This window comes from Acanthisitta chloris, unplaced genomic scaffold (assembly GCF_000695815.1).
Source record: "Acanthisitta chloris isolate BGI_N310 unplaced genomic scaffold, ASM69581v1 scaffold32345, whole genome shotgun sequence".
Classification (NCBI taxonomy): domain Eukaryota; kingdom Metazoa; phylum Chordata; class Aves; order Passeriformes; family Acanthisittidae; genus Acanthisitta; species Acanthisitta chloris.
In genome coordinates, this window is record NW_008672660.1 from 401 (window position 1) to 19523 (window position 19123).

At 40.2% G+C, this 19123-nt stretch overlaps 1 protein-coding gene across 1 annotated transcript in view; it reads left to right on the forward strand.

The window, feature by feature from the left end:
- Positions 1 to 299: 299 nt before the first annotated feature.
- Positions 300 to 19123, forward strand: part of CCDC88A (coiled-coil domain containing 88A) — a gene marked incomplete at its 3' end in the record, with an annotated part of 45647 nt that continues 26823 nt past the window's right edge. Inside the window, exons 1-3 of the mRNA XM_009074616.1 lie at positions 300 to 362; positions 482 to 582; positions 17790 to 17898. Of these exons, the coding sequence (XP_009072864.1) occupies positions 300 to 362; positions 482 to 582; positions 17790 to 17898 (273 nt within the window). The remainder of the gene's footprint in view (positions 363 to 481; positions 583 to 17789; positions 17899 to 19123) is intronic.

A 19123-nucleotide genomic window follows, 5' to 3' on the forward strand; every position in this document is an offset into this window, starting at 1 on the left:
CAGCCTCCCTCTTTTCTTTCCTTCCTTCCTTCCACCCCTTCGCTATGTAGGGAGAGAGAGGCATCAATGGAAAGGCTGAAATACGCGTAGATGGACTTTCGGATGCATTTTTTTCTTGCAAGAGGAGGATAAATCCCGCTCGCCGCTGCACTGACTGTTTTGTGGCTGTTGCATGGTGAAAATGGGGTTCCCTCACTCCAGCTGAATCTTCGGAGCGTTTCAGAGAGTTGCTGCAGTGAAGGACTTCTATTTTTTTTGCATCAGAGGAGCTGCATTGATGCTAACCATTTTTTTGTAAAATGGAGAACGAGATCTTCACACCCCTTCTGGAGCAGTTCATGTCTAGCCCTCTGGTCACCTGGGTAAGCGTTCATTTTCCCTCACACCTTCCTGGCTTTATTTGCTCATTGTTTGGCGATAAACGCCTTGCGGCGGAGGACGCGGTGGAGTTCGTGTCACGGTGGTGGTGCTTGTGTTCTAGGTTAAGACGTTTGGACCGTTAGCTGGAGGAAATGGGACCAACCTCGAGGAATATGTGGTGCTGGTGGATGGTGTGTACCTGAACGAAGTCATGCTGCAAATGTAAGTGTGGGTGACTGCTGCCTTGGCTTTATTTTCTGCTGGTTTGCTTCTCTTGTATTCTGTTTCTATATAAGAACTCCTTCCTCCCCTCCTCCTTCCCCCTATGCTGACCTTGGTAAATTAATTTCTTCTGTACTTGACATGGTCATGTGGTGAGTTTAGAGACTTGGGAGTGTGGCAGATACTCTGCGCAGTTCAGTGCCCCAGTGATGTATTTGCAGGATGTATAGTGTGATGCAGCCTGAATCATGATTGTAGAACTTACTGGAAAATGGGATGACTGTAAATAGTTTCCCAGGTTTCCTCTGAGAGGCATAAATGTTCATTCTACTGTAAGTCATGCTCAGAAACACAATTTTGAATAAATTTGCTTGGCTAATAAAATTCTAATCCATACCTTGGTTCACGTGACACACAACTTAAGGATGGCATGCGAGTCACACACTGTTATTCCATGAGCAAATGTCCTTTAACTCCTTTAGCTTTATTTTTCACAGTTCCAAATTAGAGTAGATAGCAGCTGAGCTGTAAAGCTGATGTTTTAATGGAGAGTATAGAGTGTTTCCTGGCTACAAACCACAGAAGAAGCACTTTTACTTGGGTGTATAAATTGTTTATTGAACACTCTGATTGTTAGAAAGATTTCTTAGTGGCTTTCTGTTAATCATAATTTTGACTGGAATGTTGCCCAGTACTGTGGTGCTGGAGAGTAACACTTGTCAAGTGTCTAGAGATATAATCATACAAGTGTTACTAGTGCAAAAATTTCTACATACTTTCTTTTTTTTTTTGGTATTTTAAGCCTTTGCAGAGAAATGCATCTATTTGTATAGGTATGAAAAGCTGTAGGCTTACGGCAGGCGGAGTTCATACATCAGGGCATGAGCAGCTTGTGTTGGCAGCTGTTCCTCAGAAACACTGCTCAGGGATGGGCATCCTCTTACTTGGTTTTTACTCATATTTAATGCTTTAAAACTTTTTGCTGCTGGTGTCCAGCTTGTATAACTAATCTGTGTCAAAAGAGAGATACATTACAGCATTTGTGTGAATTCACATCCTTTTTGTGACCAGTATTTTCTTTGTCACCTACTTCTGTACAACCAAAATTGCAAGTACTCACTTCTAATAATCACTGTCATGTTGAGAAACATGGGAAACTTGGTGGATTTGAACTTTTTGGAAAAAAATTCCGAGTGTATTCTTATACATGTTAATAAGAATTTTAAGTGATGCATTCACTGGAAAATGCTATTTTATTTTATAATTTGTTTGGTTTTTTCCCCCGGGCTACATATAAATTAAGTAGCTTTTCGGCTATGGCCATGAATTTAACATGTAGAGCTTCTGTTTGGTAAAAAAAAAACTTGACAGCTGGAAGGCAAATTTAGCACTGGAACAAGGTGATTTTGAAGAATATAGTCTTGAAGTTCAACTTTATCAGTTATTTTTTTTAATGCTGAGTATAAATTGATATCTGATACCTGTGTGGGATGCATGTTTATAAAATGGAAAACTGGCAAGAGGGAATGTTCCCATGCTTAAGCCACTGTGTGTTGGATTTGGCTTTAACTTTGTGCATCTTTGACCCCATGCCATGATTGCTGTAGTTTGCTTAGAGGTGTTGGGTGGGTATGTATGAAAAAAAATACACATGGGAGATGTAAATTTGAAATAAAATAGTAGTCAGAGTAGGTAAAAACTGCCTAAAACTGGAGTTGTGTGTGAAAGGATTGGTGTACAAATAAAACTGGCTTTAGAAATTGGTAAATACTCTGGAAGGTGTATTTTATTTAAAATACATTTTTTGGGAACTGAGGTGTGTTATGGTTGGTGCCTGCCTAGAATTGCCTTTCAGAACTGTGTTTTATATATATGTATACAGGGAATATTGAGATTAGATGTTAAGTTTCTTCCCTGTTAGGGTGGTCAGGCACTGGAATAGGTTGCCCAGGGAGGTGGTGCAGTCACCACCCCTGGAAGTGTTTAAGAGGCTGGAGGATATGGTTTAGGGGTTACAGCAGAGCAGCAGGCTGATGGTTGGACTCGATGGCCTTAGAACTCTCCTCCAACCTTGATGATTCTGTATTTTATTAAGGTTTTGGGGTTTGTGCCAGGATTGGAAGAGGGGAAAAGCTTTTTTGTGATTTGCACAGTGTTTCTGTCTGTGTTGAAGTCACTCTGGAAACCTGTGTTAACTTCTAGTCCTGTTCACTTTGAATATCCACCTATTAATGAGTGTCTTTGTCTGCAAGAGCATTTCAAAGGTGCAGCCCCAACTAATCATCAACAGAACTTAATTTCAGCATTTTCTATTTTTATTTCTCTTTTTTTTCCCCTTTCATTCTAAACTCCTATATGTCGAGGAGATGTGGCAGAAAAATGTGTCACGTGACTTCAAAAGAAAAGTGTTTTTCTTCAGAATGTTGGGGTTGGGTTTGTTTTGTTTTGGGTTTGTTTTTTGGTTTTTTTAAAAGCTCTTAATGACTTCACATGAGAACTAGAGATCTGTGGTTAGGAGCTGTAACAGTGGAGTCTGTTAGAGGTGCTGTGGTCCTGCTTGGTATAAACTTTAATACGTACTTTATTCTTTCCAAATGTTGAAAAAACATTCTGTGACCATAAAAGTGAGTGCTAATATTGGGATTAGACATGGTTCGTAAACAGTTACACAGTCAAAAAAGGTGGCTTTGTTAGTTAGAGAAGGTTTTTTGTTCAGTTAAAAAAGAGTTAATCCTGCCCTCCATCAGCTACAAGTGAGAGTTTGTCAGTGCAGCATTTGTTTCTCCTTGTGCTCCTCTAGCCCAACTTTATCTTCAACAATTATAATGATTCAGACAGAGGAAATAGATGTCAGCATTGGAATAGTTGCAGGATGATGATTGTACTGAGATTATCAGCATTGAGTTTATTAGTGCGTCACGCATGAGAAAGAAGAATTTATTACACTCCTTGTATGTCTTGCCTTTTTGGATGTTTCAGAACCTGTGAAAATTCCACAGATTCCAGTCAGTGTCCAGTTACATCTGAAGAGTTCTTCCTTGCTGGAGATGCTACAGGCCAATTTAATTATTTTATTATTTAGTTAAAGAGTGTCCCAGTGTTTTAATATTAGCTCCCGACTTGAGAGAATGTCTCTGGTTTCCTGTTTAAATTTAGGTCCAGTTCTTCAAGAAGTATTCGGTTACTTACCTTCTGCTGGGATCAGTCAGTATCTGATACTTGTGGAGAGAAACCCATCTGTCTTTCTAAATCTGAGCCTTTATCTTTGTGCTCTTTGATACAAAAGGGGTCATGCTTCTTGGAAATAAATCAGAACACTAGAGATCACTGCACTGGGGTTCTGCCCTGGCAGGGAGGTGGAGGAACATACCAAGAATACTTCATACCTGTATTATACCTCTATAGCATAATATTTCTAACATTATAAAGTGCTCAGAGGCATGAGTAAAATATGTTGTGTATAGTTCTGAAATCAGTGTAATTCAGTGGATTAGTCACCTGTTGCACATCTATGTACAATTGCAGTAAAATAATACTTAGTTGGATACTTAGAGATATTTTTTCCAGGACCTAACACCACCTGTGTTTTTTTATAGATTAAGCATATTTGTTAACTGAATTCCAGTAGGACTGTATTAAAAAAAAAAAAGCTGGGAGTCTTTTAATATGAACTGTGGCTTCCAAGCTGACAAGAGTCTTAGTAGTTCCTTTGAGTAAAAATAGACAGCTGCAAGTAGTTACAAGACTGGGGCTTTCATTACATTTACCACCACCATTAATATTTGGTCAAGCAACAAAGACTTGAAACTGTATTTTATTCTTAATTGTTTTATTTTACTGTGCTCTGTATTTGTGGAAATAAATCTGGTTTAAAGGAGCTGTTGGACAAATGCTGTATGCAGAGCTGGTAATGTACAGACCCAAACTCTGAAACTGAGCTAATTTAATCCACTGTCTGGTAAACCTGGCTGCTTTCATCACAGTGTACCATTTATAACTTGGGTCTTAATTTCATATATTAACTTGCCATATCAGACAAGCTGAAAACTACTTCAAAGGATGAAGTATTTTATCGTTCTCTGGGGTTTTTTTTACCCCTCTTGCCATTCTCCCGCTGTTTTTCACTGGCTGGATCCACATGCAGGCCTTTCACACCCATCAGATTTTCCAGGTGGACTGGCTGACTGTTTCCTTCCACCACTCTGGCAGTGTGTGCCTAGAATGTGGACTGCTTCCTTGGCTCCTGTTCTGAGCTCTTAGTCTTCAGTTGTGTGCTTTTTTCCAAGCACTTGAGCTTGCCAGCCCATACTTCTGGCTTGCCTATATCTTTCCCTGAAAACTGGACTCTGTCTCCAGTGCCTGAGCCAGCTGCCTGGCTCTGTGAAAGAGTGGAGGAACAGCCACTCCAATCCAATTAACTCGTTCTTGTGAACACCAAAGAGCAAGAAGCAGTTTCTGCCAGGACCTGGCTGGGTGGGGAAGTGAAAAACAGTTTTGAGGAAAATAAAATTGGTGACTTTGGCAGTAGAAGTAGGAGCATATATTTTAGTGAAAAAGTCAAATATTAAGTCTACACCTTTCTCTCTACTGTAGCAAATGGATTTGATTCACACTGTTGGATTTCCACAGGTGCATGGTGTATGTCACTCTCATAGTTTGTGAGAGTTGCTGCTCTTAAGAGTTGTGCAGCAGCAGCAGGGCCTACGTTTTTCTTTAGGAAACCTGAATTTCTAACCGTCTTCTTTTTTTTTTTGTAAAGAAGCAAATCCTGTAGTAAATGGTCCAGCAGAATGTACACCATGGTCAGGACTGATGGAATTCAAGCTTTTGGATTACAGAAAAGGAAAACATAGTTCTTAGTGTGATAATGATTAATTTTAGACTTGAACATCTGCCTGCAGTGAGCTCTGAATTGGACAAATCAGGCAGACATAGGCTGATACCTGCACTACTAAGGTGCTTGGGGTTTTGATAGATTAAGAGAAAAAAGCATGGGTTGCATGTGGAGTGCTTGATCTTGTCTTATGCCTCTGTTTCAACAAGGTGTTTTTTGCTTTTGTACCCTTTTCCACAGCTGATATCCACTACTCTGATTTATGTTCATGCAGAACTATTCTATGGTTCACTCCTGAAGAATTTTGAAGATTAGGAAGGAAATAATCTAATCTTCCTCTGCATGTATAATTCCACTTCTTTGCTCTCTTCTTTTGCTTCATCTTGATTATCTTTCTTTGACTCTCTACTTTCATTTCTTTTGATAGTGTACTACTTATCTCATCTTTAGTCTAGGTTAGTAGCTGAGGCTGAATTAAAAGTAATACATTTTTAATACATGCAGAGGTGTTCTGTTGAGTGTCTACCTGTTCTATAAATAACAATCTTAGATCTAAAATCAAAATAACTTGTTTCAGCATTTAAAGTATTCTGTCAAGGAAACAACACATTCACTGTGGCTTTACACTTTCATTTTCAGAGTATTTTGCATTTCACTCATGTTCTACATGCTGTTTCAAAGCACTCCATGGAATTAATGAAATAAACTTGCTAATATCTTGCTTGGCATATATTTTATGTTTAATTGTCAGGACGAGTAAGTAAGACCTTCCGTGACCTTCTGTGACTTGGCTCAGCAAAGGCTGAGGGCCACAGGGCAGAGGTGTTGGGGGAGACACAGCCCCAGAGCACAGTGCAGGACTGCTGAAGAGAGCTGCTGCTGCACATGGCAGAGCTGGCCTTAGCTGAAGTCACAGGACCATGTGGGCAATGCCACAAGTGTGACATGGAGCCAGAGGAAGATGTTTCCCAGTCTCACACTGGAGGCTCTGCCTCAGCAGTTCAGGGGTGATGGCTGAGGGACTCACCTGAGCATCATTTGCCCTTAGCAACACCCAGCCTTGAGTCTGGGTGAGCTTTCCAATTCCAGTTACAGCTGGCTGTAACATTTCTGTCTGCAAGGCTGGCTCTGGTGTTTGTCTGCCTCTGCTTCTGTGCTGCTGCTGTCCTGGCTCCCTGTGTTGTAAGGAAAGGCAATGCACAACTTGTTTTTTCCCTAATTTATACCAGAAAGGTCAGTTTGCCTCAGTGTCTGAGGCATCTTAAGCTGCTCTACAGTGTTGCCATATTTCCCTCCAGTATAGCAGCAGTAAAATCCAAGATTTCATAGAATCATGAAGGTTGGAAAAGACCTTTAAGATCATGAAGTCCAACTGTGGAGTTTTAGGTTAGCTACAGACGCCTCATTACCTGGCTGATCAGCTTCATCTTTCACTGGTGAGGCTGCACTACTTCAGGTTTCATGCCTAGTGTGGGGATCTCTACACCACAAACCTTTGCAAAGTATTGCTGTGCTCTGGTCCTTCTTTCAAATACTAATCTAGTTACTGGCAAATGGGTTGCTAAATCAGGCACATCATATCCTATGCCAAATTTGAGACACTTACTTGTAGATTTTCCTCATTTGTTTCTTCTGTGAGGACGGGACTTTTAAAGTTTGTGTTCTGTCTTATATTCTTCTTATTTTTGGTTCCTCCTCCTTTTTCTGTAAACTAAAGACCAATTTGTTGCCTTCCTTGTCTTTCATGCTGCACCACTTTTCCCTAGGTAGTAATTATTTAGAGATCAAGACTTTTTTTTTATTTTAAATGCTGCCTTGTTAGAGCACATGACCTCAGTGGTCAGAGATTATTTGGTAATAACTGTGTGAGTCTGCTTGCTTGCTTTGTTTTAGGGTCTTCTCTGTTTACCCTGAAGGTTCTCCAAAGAGGCAGTTGTTACTGGGCAGTGTTTAGAAAATGCCTCCTCTTCCTTTTATGGGACTAATTGATGCACACCAAACTCTGTTGCTATGCTTTCCCGTTGGCTTTCTCTGAGGAAAACGCAGAAATTATCTTATGTTGTATTTTTGGATTTGGAAATAGTAAGGGATGAACTGATAAATGGTGTGTATCATATTCCTGGCCATTGAGTGAGTCTTGGAATCTGTGTTGTGCTTTTAGATACCCTCAAAATCTTGCTTTCTTTTCCATAGTGATAGCAGATAGAGTCCACTTAGGTTTATTACAGAATTTTATCTTGTTTTAAGCTTCAGGGGAATATTTGCTCTAGTTTTTGTTTGTGTGGTATCTTTGTTTTTCTTAAATAAGCCTTTGAGCAAAAAATGTCTGGTGTAATTTCCTGGTAGCTTGGGAATACACTTGCTGTATATTTAGAGTATTGTGTGTACTGGATAAAAGCAGAATAGAGATACTAGTGGATGTATGAGAGAATGTAGACAAATGTCATACTGTCAGTAGTCTAAAAATCAGTATGGAGAAAGATAAAGATGTGTATTTTATTGTTACTGATTTACTTGCAGAAGGTTTATTTCCTTTCATAAGAAAGGGAAATTCTAAAGTCATGGTGTTCTAACCAAACATGTTGAAAGGAAATCTTACTAGGTGCTTATTTACAAGTGAAGATGTTGTTAGTCACTAGAACTGCAACATTTGGATAGCTTTGATGTCATCTCACTAGACTGACCACACATCCGTATTTCCTGCATTTTTTAATACTCAGTGTGCTGAGATGTTGTGGTCAGACTATTTTGAATCTGAAGTACTGCTAAATTATTTTTGAGAATGTATGACTTCAGCAAAGTTCAAAGTTAGGCATAAAATACAATTTTTCCAAGTCTTCCAAAGGAGCAGTTATTTTTGGTAGTGCTATGGTTATCAAATAAAGCAAAGTACATGCTGCTGTGGTGCTAGAAGGTTGTTAGGGCAGAAGAAGAAACTTCCACATACAAACTACGCTCGAGGTTTTTTGAAGCTTAAATAAAAAGGGCTGCATAAATGTGTATTGCTTTTAAATCCTACACAAGTAATTTTCCCTTATAGTGGTATTTTAAATGTCTTAGAAAGCATGTTAGCTCCACCAATGTCATTTGCTAAAGGCAGTAAGTGTTTATTTGCTTTTCCTTTGTACTGCTTGCAGCTTCCTATCTGTGATGACAACTTGCTGGCCTTATTCTACTTCTTTTATAACTGTTCCTGATGTTCCTTTCAAACTAATACCTGTATGTTTGCAGAATATTCTTTCCAAGGTAGATTGTAAAAACATTTTCTCAATTCAGTGTCCTCTGATGTTTGGTACCAAGTCATGCTGCATCTTGTGATCCAGATCTGCAAGTGCTTACTTCTATAAAGCTAAGCTTAGTGTTGTCACGGGATTAGTGTGGGTGTCAATGATTGCAGTGTTTAACTCCAGTTACATGAGGTGTTAATCACAAAGTCAAGTAGTTTTCAGTTATTCTGTTAATTAGTATTGGGCTGAATAGATCTTAAAATTTGAACTCTGTTTCAGAAGTAAAGAATGTTGACCCTGAGAGGGAAAATAACACACAGCGCTTAGAGTAGAAGTCAGAATTGCATTATTCACAATCCTAGGTACTTTGTTTCTGAGGCATGTCCAACTTCTTGCTTGCCTGACCTTTGTAGACTGTATGGTCTTGCATCCTGGGCACCTCTTGGTTTTAGTTTAATTTGGAAAGTCGTGTAGTCCAAGTACTACAGTAGTTTAATTCTCCCTTTTCAATTTTCACTGTTTGCTACTAGGCCTTTTGTAGTTAAAAAAGCCCTCCAAAACCAACCAAGCAAACCAACAAGATGACCCTTGAAAGATATTTAGATTTGTTGGAGTAAAGTATGTTTGTCAGACTTTCTGGTTCTCATACACTTGGTAAAAGTAAGTTTTGTTTGTCAGATTCTCTTTTCTAGGAATTCTCAAATTTTTAATACCCAGGAGCATTTGTTTTGTGTGACAGTAGGTGTCCTGTGGCACTCTGAATCCTATTAGGTTCCCCTTTCCATGAGAGACATTTGTTAATTTGGTGGAAGCCAGTTTGCCTTTTGCAAGCTGTGGAGCAGGGGCTGCTCTACATTCTCATTGATTGCTGTGGGGAGTTCATCCAGGTTATTCAGTGCAGTGATTCACTAGGTTCAGTCTTTGGCAGAAAGCTTCTTTTTTTTTTTTTTTTTGTACCTTTTATTGTGATAGGAAAAGAGTAGTCAAAGTGAAACTATATTAATACAGTTATTTCATACTATGTGTTGATAAAGACAGAGGTTGCTCTGTAAACTCGGAGCTTAGAGGGTTGTTTTTTTTTTAAACCCTGTGAGGGGGAAATTAAAGATCAATCACCAGACCTCTTGAATATAGTGTGATTTTGTCGGTTTGTACATACACACGTGAACCTGGGAGTGCAGAGATGAGATGCTTCTGCATGCTAACATTACCACTGCCAGTGGGAACACCCAGCAGGGCAGTTGGTCAGAGCAGCCCTGAGGTCATGAGGTGCAGCAGGTCCATATTGATGGAGAAGGGGCACACAGGGTTACTCTGCACAGTGGCTTGTGGCATTGCTTCAGATATAGCTATTCTAGCACACTTCAGCCATGAGTAAATAGGCAGCGGCTCTGCTGTGAGCACCAGCAAGATTGTGCAGCTATCCTGTGAGTAGTTCAGCCTGGTCAGATGCTGCTGAGCTGAGGCTGGGAGTAGGGCAGCTGTCTGCATATGCTCAGTATCTGCTCATATGTTATTGGCAGTGTTCCCTGTGATCCCCACCAGCCAGTCAGTTTGTTTTAGGCCAGTTGGTCGTGGGTTTTGTGTGGTTCTTTTTTAATGCAGGCATAGGGCTTCAGCCTCCTAATAGTTTCTGATGTTGGACATAATCCTGGGAAGTGGGGTTTTGTGCAAGGGCCAAAAGACTTTTGATGTTAGACCTACTTCCTAAAGCTCACATTATCACGAGGCAAAAAACGTTTGATACAGCTGGTGAACTTTCGGCACATCCAGTCAATCCTTGCTAAGTGCAGAGTTAGCAGAGTGTCCTTAAATGGAAATACTAATACTCATTTTGTTTTGTGATAAAGAGTATCTCAGCGTTTGGAATGATATCTTCAGATGTTTGAGCAGATGTCTGCAGGACTGCATGACCATTTCAACTGTGCCTTGGTTGTGGCTTGAACGGTATTGTTTCAGGGGCATAAATACAGGTGTTTTACAGCTAAGAGGTAGATTTTGCAGTCATAAATGTCTGCAGAAAAGACAAAGGAGTGGTTAGTATAAATCACAATGCTTGTTTTCGTGTTCCAAGTTCAGGGTAGAGCATCCTTTCCCTGGATCCTGTGTAAGAGCGCAAAGGTGGAGTGGCTAAGCAGGATTCAGAAGTGAACCCTTGAACAACTCTAGAGCATACATCCCTTGTGCCTTCAGCAAGTCAGGCTGTGGCTCTGCAGGTGTGACAGTCCTGTGTGCATGGTGCAATATCATGGGGCCATGGTGTCATTTAGTGTCATCAATACATTGCAGCCTCAGGGCTTGTGTGTCTTGCACGATGCACTTCAAGAGGTGGAAGGATTTTATTGCTATCTGTTTTTCAGCATGTGCTGAGTTAGTTCTCTGCACGTGTTGGCAGTGGATAGTCTGTGTCATGAATTATGCTGTAGGGAAGATGGATGCAGGAGGAGTGTGAAGTATTGCATCTTGTACCAATGTTTCTGAAATCTGTGTGATACTGGCAATATGGTAAATTCAAAATCTGCCCTGTTCTTTGATGCTGTCACTCCTGCAGACTCACCCTTTGACTGTGATTGGTGATTTTTAAACCGATCAAACAATACTCTGGTGAGGGCCAGTGCTCCTTTAGTCCCACCTGCAGAGAGGCTTCTGATAGCTTCACTGCCTCAGTGTACCACTTTGTGTTGCTTCAGATGTTTAAGCAATATCAGTTATTCTCCAGTGAAGGCCCTGGTTTTGTTTTGACTTTGCTACTATTTTGCCAGTAAGAGGACACTGCTGTATTAAATCTTTGTAAAGCACATTTTGTGCATGCTTATTATTTTGTTGCTCATAGTAAATAATGGAAATGCTGCTTTATTGTTTGGAATTTATAAAATTCTGTTCATTGGAATATTTGGCAGAGAGCAAGAGTGAGCCTCAGTATTCCAGTTGAAAGGACTTTGCAGAAAATATAACCTTATTAGGCAAGCAACATTTATTTGTAAAAGTCAGTACTTATCACCCTTTGAGATGTACATTTGTGTAGAATTTTTTCCCAAGTGCTTGTTTCAGCATTTCACTGTGCTTAACAAATACATTAAAACAATGGTATATTTGAAATTAGGGTGCATTATGATACAAGACTTAATCATTAAGTACCATCAAGGAACAGATGGCAGGAGAGGACACAACTGGTTCGCAGTCTGCATAGATTTAAGCATGAATCCATTAAGCTATCACATTCCCATTTCTGATAGATTTTGGTCAATGAAAAATTAAAGACACATAATCCCTGATTATATGAAGTCTCAATCTGTGATTCATGACACTGGTAGTATTTCAAAATCACTGAAGTTGGCTCTGTAACAGGAGTTTTAAACTAATGCATTATTGGGATAGATGCTCCTGTCTGGTTTTATTGCTATTGAAATTAATGTATCTTGTCATAAGTAGGTTGCTCTTAAATGTAAAATTGCTTAAGGGTATCTTTTACCGCTCTGCTTCCTATCGACTTCTAGACAGATTTGCCCTATTTTGCTGGGCTGTTTGCCACTGAAGCAGTGCAGTATCTCCACCTAATAAAAGGAGGAGTTCAGAGCATGGATGGCCTTAAAAATGTTTATAGGAGCCACTAGAATCTTATTTTTAAAAACCTGTTTTTAAACCTGTCTTTCACCAAGGTCTATTTTGGAACCAGTTTATATTTAAAATTAATTCATTTGCATCCTGTATTTCCAAGAGCATATACTAGTTTGTTTCAGTGTTCTTGGACCAAATGTATTTTAATAAACAGAACTGGTTTGTATTAATAAAACTGCAATTATCATAAAACTTTCATTGGGCATGAAAGCTAAACAATTCCACGCATGGATACTGAGTAAGGAAAATTAGTATGTCTCTTCCTGGCTTGGACCAGTCTGACAAAATACCATTCTACATACAACATATAATGGAGAATGTGTAGTTAACGTCACGCTTTCCTGTTTGAGAGGAAGAAATTAAGACATCAGTAATTAAGATGATGGATTATATTGACAAAATGAAGAATATTTAAAATGGTGCTTGTGGATTAAGGAGTCTACTGAGCTTTAGAGTTGGAGTCTTTGAGAAAATAGGTCCTGGTTGGCAGTATTGGCAGTGGAGGTGGTTTTATTTTCTCCCTTTAAATAAGGAATCTCTGGCTGAAGGACCTAATGGCAATTCCTTCAATAACAGCTCATGGTGCGAGAAGGGATCTGTCAGACCCTTCTTGGCTGTTCCATACCCTTTGCAAGTCAAAGCTGACATTTCTAACATGATCTGAAAGGTAGAAATCAGTGACTGCAGATCAGGGAACGCTGGTAAATACAAACTCTGAATGATTCTCTACCAAGTGGCCTCTGTTTTAATGTTTGCTTTTTAACATGTGGGTTGTTTCACCAGGTAGCCTATAATAGTCTGTGTTTATAATCATTTAATGACATAATGTGGTTATAAAGATTTAAATTACTGTAGCACAGATGTAAAGTCCTGTGTGCACTGGAAGGTACTGAGAGCAGGATTTCACTCTGGGAAGTGTTAGAAACAGTTTTCTTGCCAAGTCAGTCATCCTAGTCATGGCTAACATGTAGTAATTGAGAGTGTCAAAGGCAACTTACCTCCCATGTTTGAAGAACAATGAGCCAATATGACAACCTTTACCAAAAAAGTGATGAAGAAATCTACTTCCTCTAGTGAGTCATTGAGGGTACATGTTTAATTAGATTAAAAATGATTGGTAGAGATTAGTAGTGTTGGTACTGATACCCAAGTACCTTGGTTTTACTGGTCCTCAAAAGCAATGGGTTAAACTTCTTGTTACCATTACCTGTTTTAAAGTTTTGCTGAAAATGTTTAAAGGAATTTGGAGTTCAGGGTTTCTGTTGGACCTGTTGCCATAATATTTTGGAAAAAAAATTAAGGTTATTAAATTTATTCTGTGCGCCAAGTTGTCCCAAGGCTAACATTCTGATTTTAACTGTTGATTATCTGCACTAGCAGAGCATCAGGTAACTGGACTGTTGAGTTTTTTCAAGTGGTAGTTACAGTTCCTGAGCCTGTTCAGTTGTACAGTTCAAACTTGTGCTCCAGACCTTCCCCCAGCTCCATTCCCTTCTCTGGACATGCTCCAGCTGCTCAATATCTTTCTTGTAGTGAGGCCTCAAACCTGAACACGGGATTCGAGGTGCCTCACCAGTGCCCAGTACAGGGGGACAGTCACTGCCCTGGTCCTGCTGTCACACTATGGCTGGTACAGACTAGGATGCCATTGGCCTTGGCCACCTGGGCACACACTGGCTCATGTTCAGTTGCTGTCAGCCAGCACCTCCAGGTCTTTTTGTACTGGGCAGTTTTCCAGCCACTCATCCCCAAGCCTGTAGTATTGCATGAGATTGTTGTCACCCAAGTGGAGGACTTGGCACTTAGCCTTGTTCAACCTCATGCAGTTGGCCTCAGCCCATAGCTCCAGCCTGTCCAGATCCCTTTGCAGAGCCTTCCTGCCCTCTAGCAGATCAACACTCCCAACCCAACTTGGTGTCGTCTGTGAACTTCCTGAGGATGCATTCAATCCTCTCAATCCCTTTGCCTTCCTGCCCTCTAGCAGATCAACACTCCCAACCCAACTTGGTGTCGTCTGTGAACTTCCTGAGGATGCATTCAATCCTCTCATCCAGTTTGTTGATGAAGATGTCTAGCAGGACTGTCCCAAACACTGAGGCCTGGGGACACCACTGGTGATAAGCCCCAGCTGGATGTAACTCCATTCCCCACCACTCTGGGCTTTGGTCAGTTTTTTGCCTAGCAAAGAGCACACCTGTACAAGTGATGAGCAGCTATTTTCTCCAGGAGAGTGCTGTGGGGTATGGTATCAGAGGCTTCAGTAAAGTCTAGGTAGGTGACATCCACAGCCTGTCCCTCATCCACTAGGCAGGTCAGCTTGTCATGGAAGGAGATCAGGTTGGTCAGGCAGGACCTGCCTTTCTTAAACCCATGCTGTTTGGGCCTGATCCCCCAGTTGTCCTGCGTGTGCTGTGTGACCACACTCAGGATGATCTGCTCTGTAACTTGCCCTGGCACTGAGGTCAGGCTTATAGGCCTGGTCTTCCCTGATCCTCCTTTCAGCCCTTCTTGCAGATGAGTGTCACATTGGAGAGCCTCCAGTTTTATGGTACCTCCCTGCTTAAGCAGAATCAGATAAATGGTAGAAAGTGGCTTGGCTACCTCTTCTACCAGCTCCATCTGTCCCCATGGACATGCGTGTGTTTAAGTGGAGCAGCAGGGCACTGACTTTGCTCTTGGATTATGGGCACTCCATTCTGCTCTTCATCTCTGTCTTCCAACTCCAAGGGCTGAGTATCCTTAGGATAACTGAGTCAAAGAAGGCATTAATTACTTCAGCCTTTTCCTCATTCTTTTTGCAGTGATTCGCCCTGCATCCAGTAAAAGATGGAGGTTGTCCCTGACCCTCCTTTTGTTGCTAATGTATTTATAATTTGTATAATGCCCAAACTAAGTCCTAGCTGGGCTTTCACCTTTCTGACTCCACACAGATATCCTTGGCACTGATGGTTTCTGCTGTTGCTCAGGATTTTGTTTTTGTGTTTATTGCCTGTTTGTAGAATTGGGATAGTAATTATTTGTCTTAAAGGCGTGTAAATATTTATGTTTACATACTATTATGAAGGCACAGTGCTGTGCAAATGTTAAGGCTTTTGTTTGTACAAGATCAGTCTAAATATTCTAGTACAGCTTTTCAAACAAGAAAGGAAGCTTTTGTGACATTTGTGTTTTGAATTCTCATGGTTGCACACTAATTTTTGTGTAGATGCTAAAATAAGAGCTGTTACAGTAAGCAGGAAACTCCAGTGCCCTCTGTTTAGAGTGCTCTGAAGGGAGAGTCATCTAAAATGTGTGGCTGTAGAAATGCTGCTGAAGATGATGAAAAAGCCTGGAGATAATCCGATAGTCATTAAGATTAAAGATGAAGATTAAGAGCCCAAATCGGCCTTTTGGAGATATGAATGTAGAAATAGGAGACTTCAGCTGATCTCTGTAGGTCAGCAGGATTTATGCTGGATTTTCTCTTCTGATTTTAACAAATGTGAATGAATTCAGTATGGAAAGGAGTTCAGTTCTGTGCAGCTGTAAAGCATAATTATTTTTAGCTCGTCTAGTTCCTTTTGCAGCTACAGGTTGGCTGGACTAATAAATCCAAGGTGGCATCTTGGTTACACAGTTTTGGCTAATATGTTCTAAAGTGTACTTTAATTATTTATAGTATTTTTGGGAATGTGGTGATGAGCATTTAGGAATGAGGCAGTTATTGTGTCCTGATTTTCCTAGATTTATATTTATATATATAGTATGTATGCTTTTCTTTTAGAAATGACTGTGTGTTGGAGGTGCATTTCATGTATGACCTGACTTCCTTTCCCAGCAGTGTTTTCTCTATTTTTTCTGTGTGCTTACGAGCCAGAAAATGCTGATAGCAATAAACTGAAGAAAAGACATAAATATGTCTTTAAAAAATTTCTAATATGCTGCAAGTAAAGTCAGCTGTAAAAGGCAAATAAAAGTTTGGTTAGGTAACTTAAATTGAAATGAAAAATGTATAAATTTGGTCTGTAGTGACACTTGTACAGAGTATGTGAAATTGGCAGTTGAAGTGGTAAATTGCATTAAAGTAGTTCATGACACTACAATATTCAGGTCATTTTTGTATTCTAGCAAATGACTTCTCTTTCTGCATTTGTTTCCCAGTCTAATCCTTTGCCTGTGTGTTATTGAATTCCATTACACTGCTGTCATACCACTTTTCACTTTATCAGGATGGTTCTCCATTGCCATAGTACTTTTTTAAGGTTGTGGGGTTTTTTTTGTTTGTTTGGTTTGTTTGTTTGTCTGTGGGTTGGTGGGTTTTTTGGTTGGTTGGGTTTTTTGTTTTGTTTGTAGTTTTGTGGGTTTTTTGTTGTTTATTGGTGCTTTTTTCCTCCCAGATTTTGCCAGTGGCAGTTCTGGAAAGTGTATTCTGTATTCCATTGTCTAAATCATTAATGACAATGTTGAATAAAAGCAGACCCAGCAGACACATTTTCTTGCAGGAGCTTCCAGTTTGACAGGGAGAAGTTGGTAGCTTCTTGTTTGAGTGCAGCAGCCCAGCCAGCTGCTCGTTCATCTGATAGTAATGTAATTAAACAATACAATAATACCATTAAATACCAAAAGTTGCATTGTGCAGCTGTGGCAAGTATCTTGGTGAAAGTAAGGAACTTCACATTGACCATCCCTTGTGAATTCTGTAAACCTTTAGGAGAGTTGTGGGGGAGTGCTTTGATTTTGCATTGTTTTCCATGAAAAATCCCAGTGAGTGGTTGTCACACTGTCTTGTGTGTTAATAACTTGGTGTGTTGTGAGGTATTGAAAAAGGGGTGACTCATCTGCATTTCCTCAGATGCTTTCTGCTTTGTCAGAGGAAAAGAGATTGGTTTCCTCTCTGAAACCAAGACAAACCAGAGAAAAATCTGGTAATACATGATAGTACATGGCAAAAACTCCAATTAATTATCCCTTTGTTGAAAGATTTCAGTCATCTGTAAATATATTTGAAATAATGTTGTATGTGTTAGCATAATCTATTTCATATTCATCATTGTTCTAAAAGCTAAAAATTACATTCTGTTTTAGTGCCTCGTGAAATAGTTTGTCAGTGTATAGAGATTGGTTAGACTGAATTGTGGTATGTGTGACTGTCTGCTGATGTGTGCAGTGTGTGCTGGGATATTGATGTTACAGCTGCCTTCTGCTGTCTGTATTCCATCAGGGATGAGACTGCTGTGGAGAAGTGCAGAGCCACAAAAACTTTGCCGTCATATCCATTCCTGGGAATTGTGATGGGTGCTCCCAGTCACAGACTCTGCTGGTAGCCAAGGAGAGTGTGGGTCTGGCTGGCTGTAGCATAGACAGATGGTTCAAGTTACTTCCTTCTGCCTTTGGCAGTCACTTCCACAACTACTTATTTATTTGTGGAGGGGAAAAAAAGGCATGGTAACCATGAGAAGAAGTTGTGCTGGCAGTTAGCCATACTGTTGGTTTTATATAGAGAGCTTTAATGTTCAGTGTGTTTAATTTATTCTTTTTTTCTTTTGCAGTAATCCAAAGTCTGCTAATCAGAGGATAAACAAAAAAGTAAACAATGATGCATCATTAAGGATTCAAAATTTGTCTATTTTGGTGAAACAAATAAAAACTTACTATCAGGTTGGTAATTGTCTCTTGTATTATGTTTTGCCTGGAATTATTTGTAAATGTTCTTCTATAGTTATGTCTTTAAGGGGGACAAAAGTACCTGGTCAAATTTTTCATCATGGTTAATTTACAGCTATGGTGGCAGTGTGGAAACACTTGTATGTGAATGATGATCTGTTTATATAATAGATACTCTGTGTGTTCAATTACTCCTGTAGTACATTAAGTACTCTTGGTGGCTGTTTTCTGAATTGAAGCAAGTTTCGTGCCTGTGAGAAAGATCATTACTTGTGCTTTTAGACCTGTCAATGGAATTTTTGTAAGAGAAACGTGGTGGAATTTATTTGGTTTAGAACTAATTCTATTTTCAATAGGAGAAAATCAGTGAGGCAATGACAATCTAGTGGACATTCGTAGTGAATGCAGTGAGGATCCAAGTCAGAGCTGTAAAATAGCCACTGAAGTTTTGTGCTATAGGTATGAACTGGTACTGTGCCTTCTGGATGCAGACCCTGGATAGAGTGCTGTACACATGGACATATCACTGCAGGTATCACCCGTGTCCCTCGCAGTGTGGCTTTTAGTGCCCTACCACACTTCCTGCTCCGTTATGCTGGGAGAGTCCAGATCTGGGAGAAAACCTTTCCCTCCCCCTGTGCATCCTGGCCTCGCATGCACTGATGTCTGCTGCTCCTCACATGTACACACATACTGTGTGCTTCCCAAAACTCCCAGGCGCAGTGAGAATTCCCAGCTGTCGGTGCCGTGACCATCCACTGCACGTCTTCCTAGCACTTCCCGTGTGCTCATACCTCACACCATTCTCTTCTTGGCAGCCACTATGCTGCCTGCTAAGGCCCATATGCTTTTTATTTTCCTAATGGAAGTCATTTTCGACCAGGCATTAGTGTTTCACAACTGGTGCAACAGAAGGCACAAACACTGACAGAATTGATCTTTATTGGAATACAGAGCATTCCCTGTGCTGCATTGACCTCGAGGTATCAACCAGTCCTAGTGCTCTAGTACCAGGCAGAATTGCTGGCATTTAGGTACCTTTGAATGATTCAGGATTGTCCATGTTGCTCCAAATCTTTGTGATAGAAAGAATATTTTAGCTTTTTTTTTTAAAATAAAAAGTATCCTTAAGAAATGTTAAAAGCAGTCACCATGACCGTAACAGTGCCACCTATCTTGAACTGCACTTTTACTTGGTTTATACACTTTTCCCCTCTTT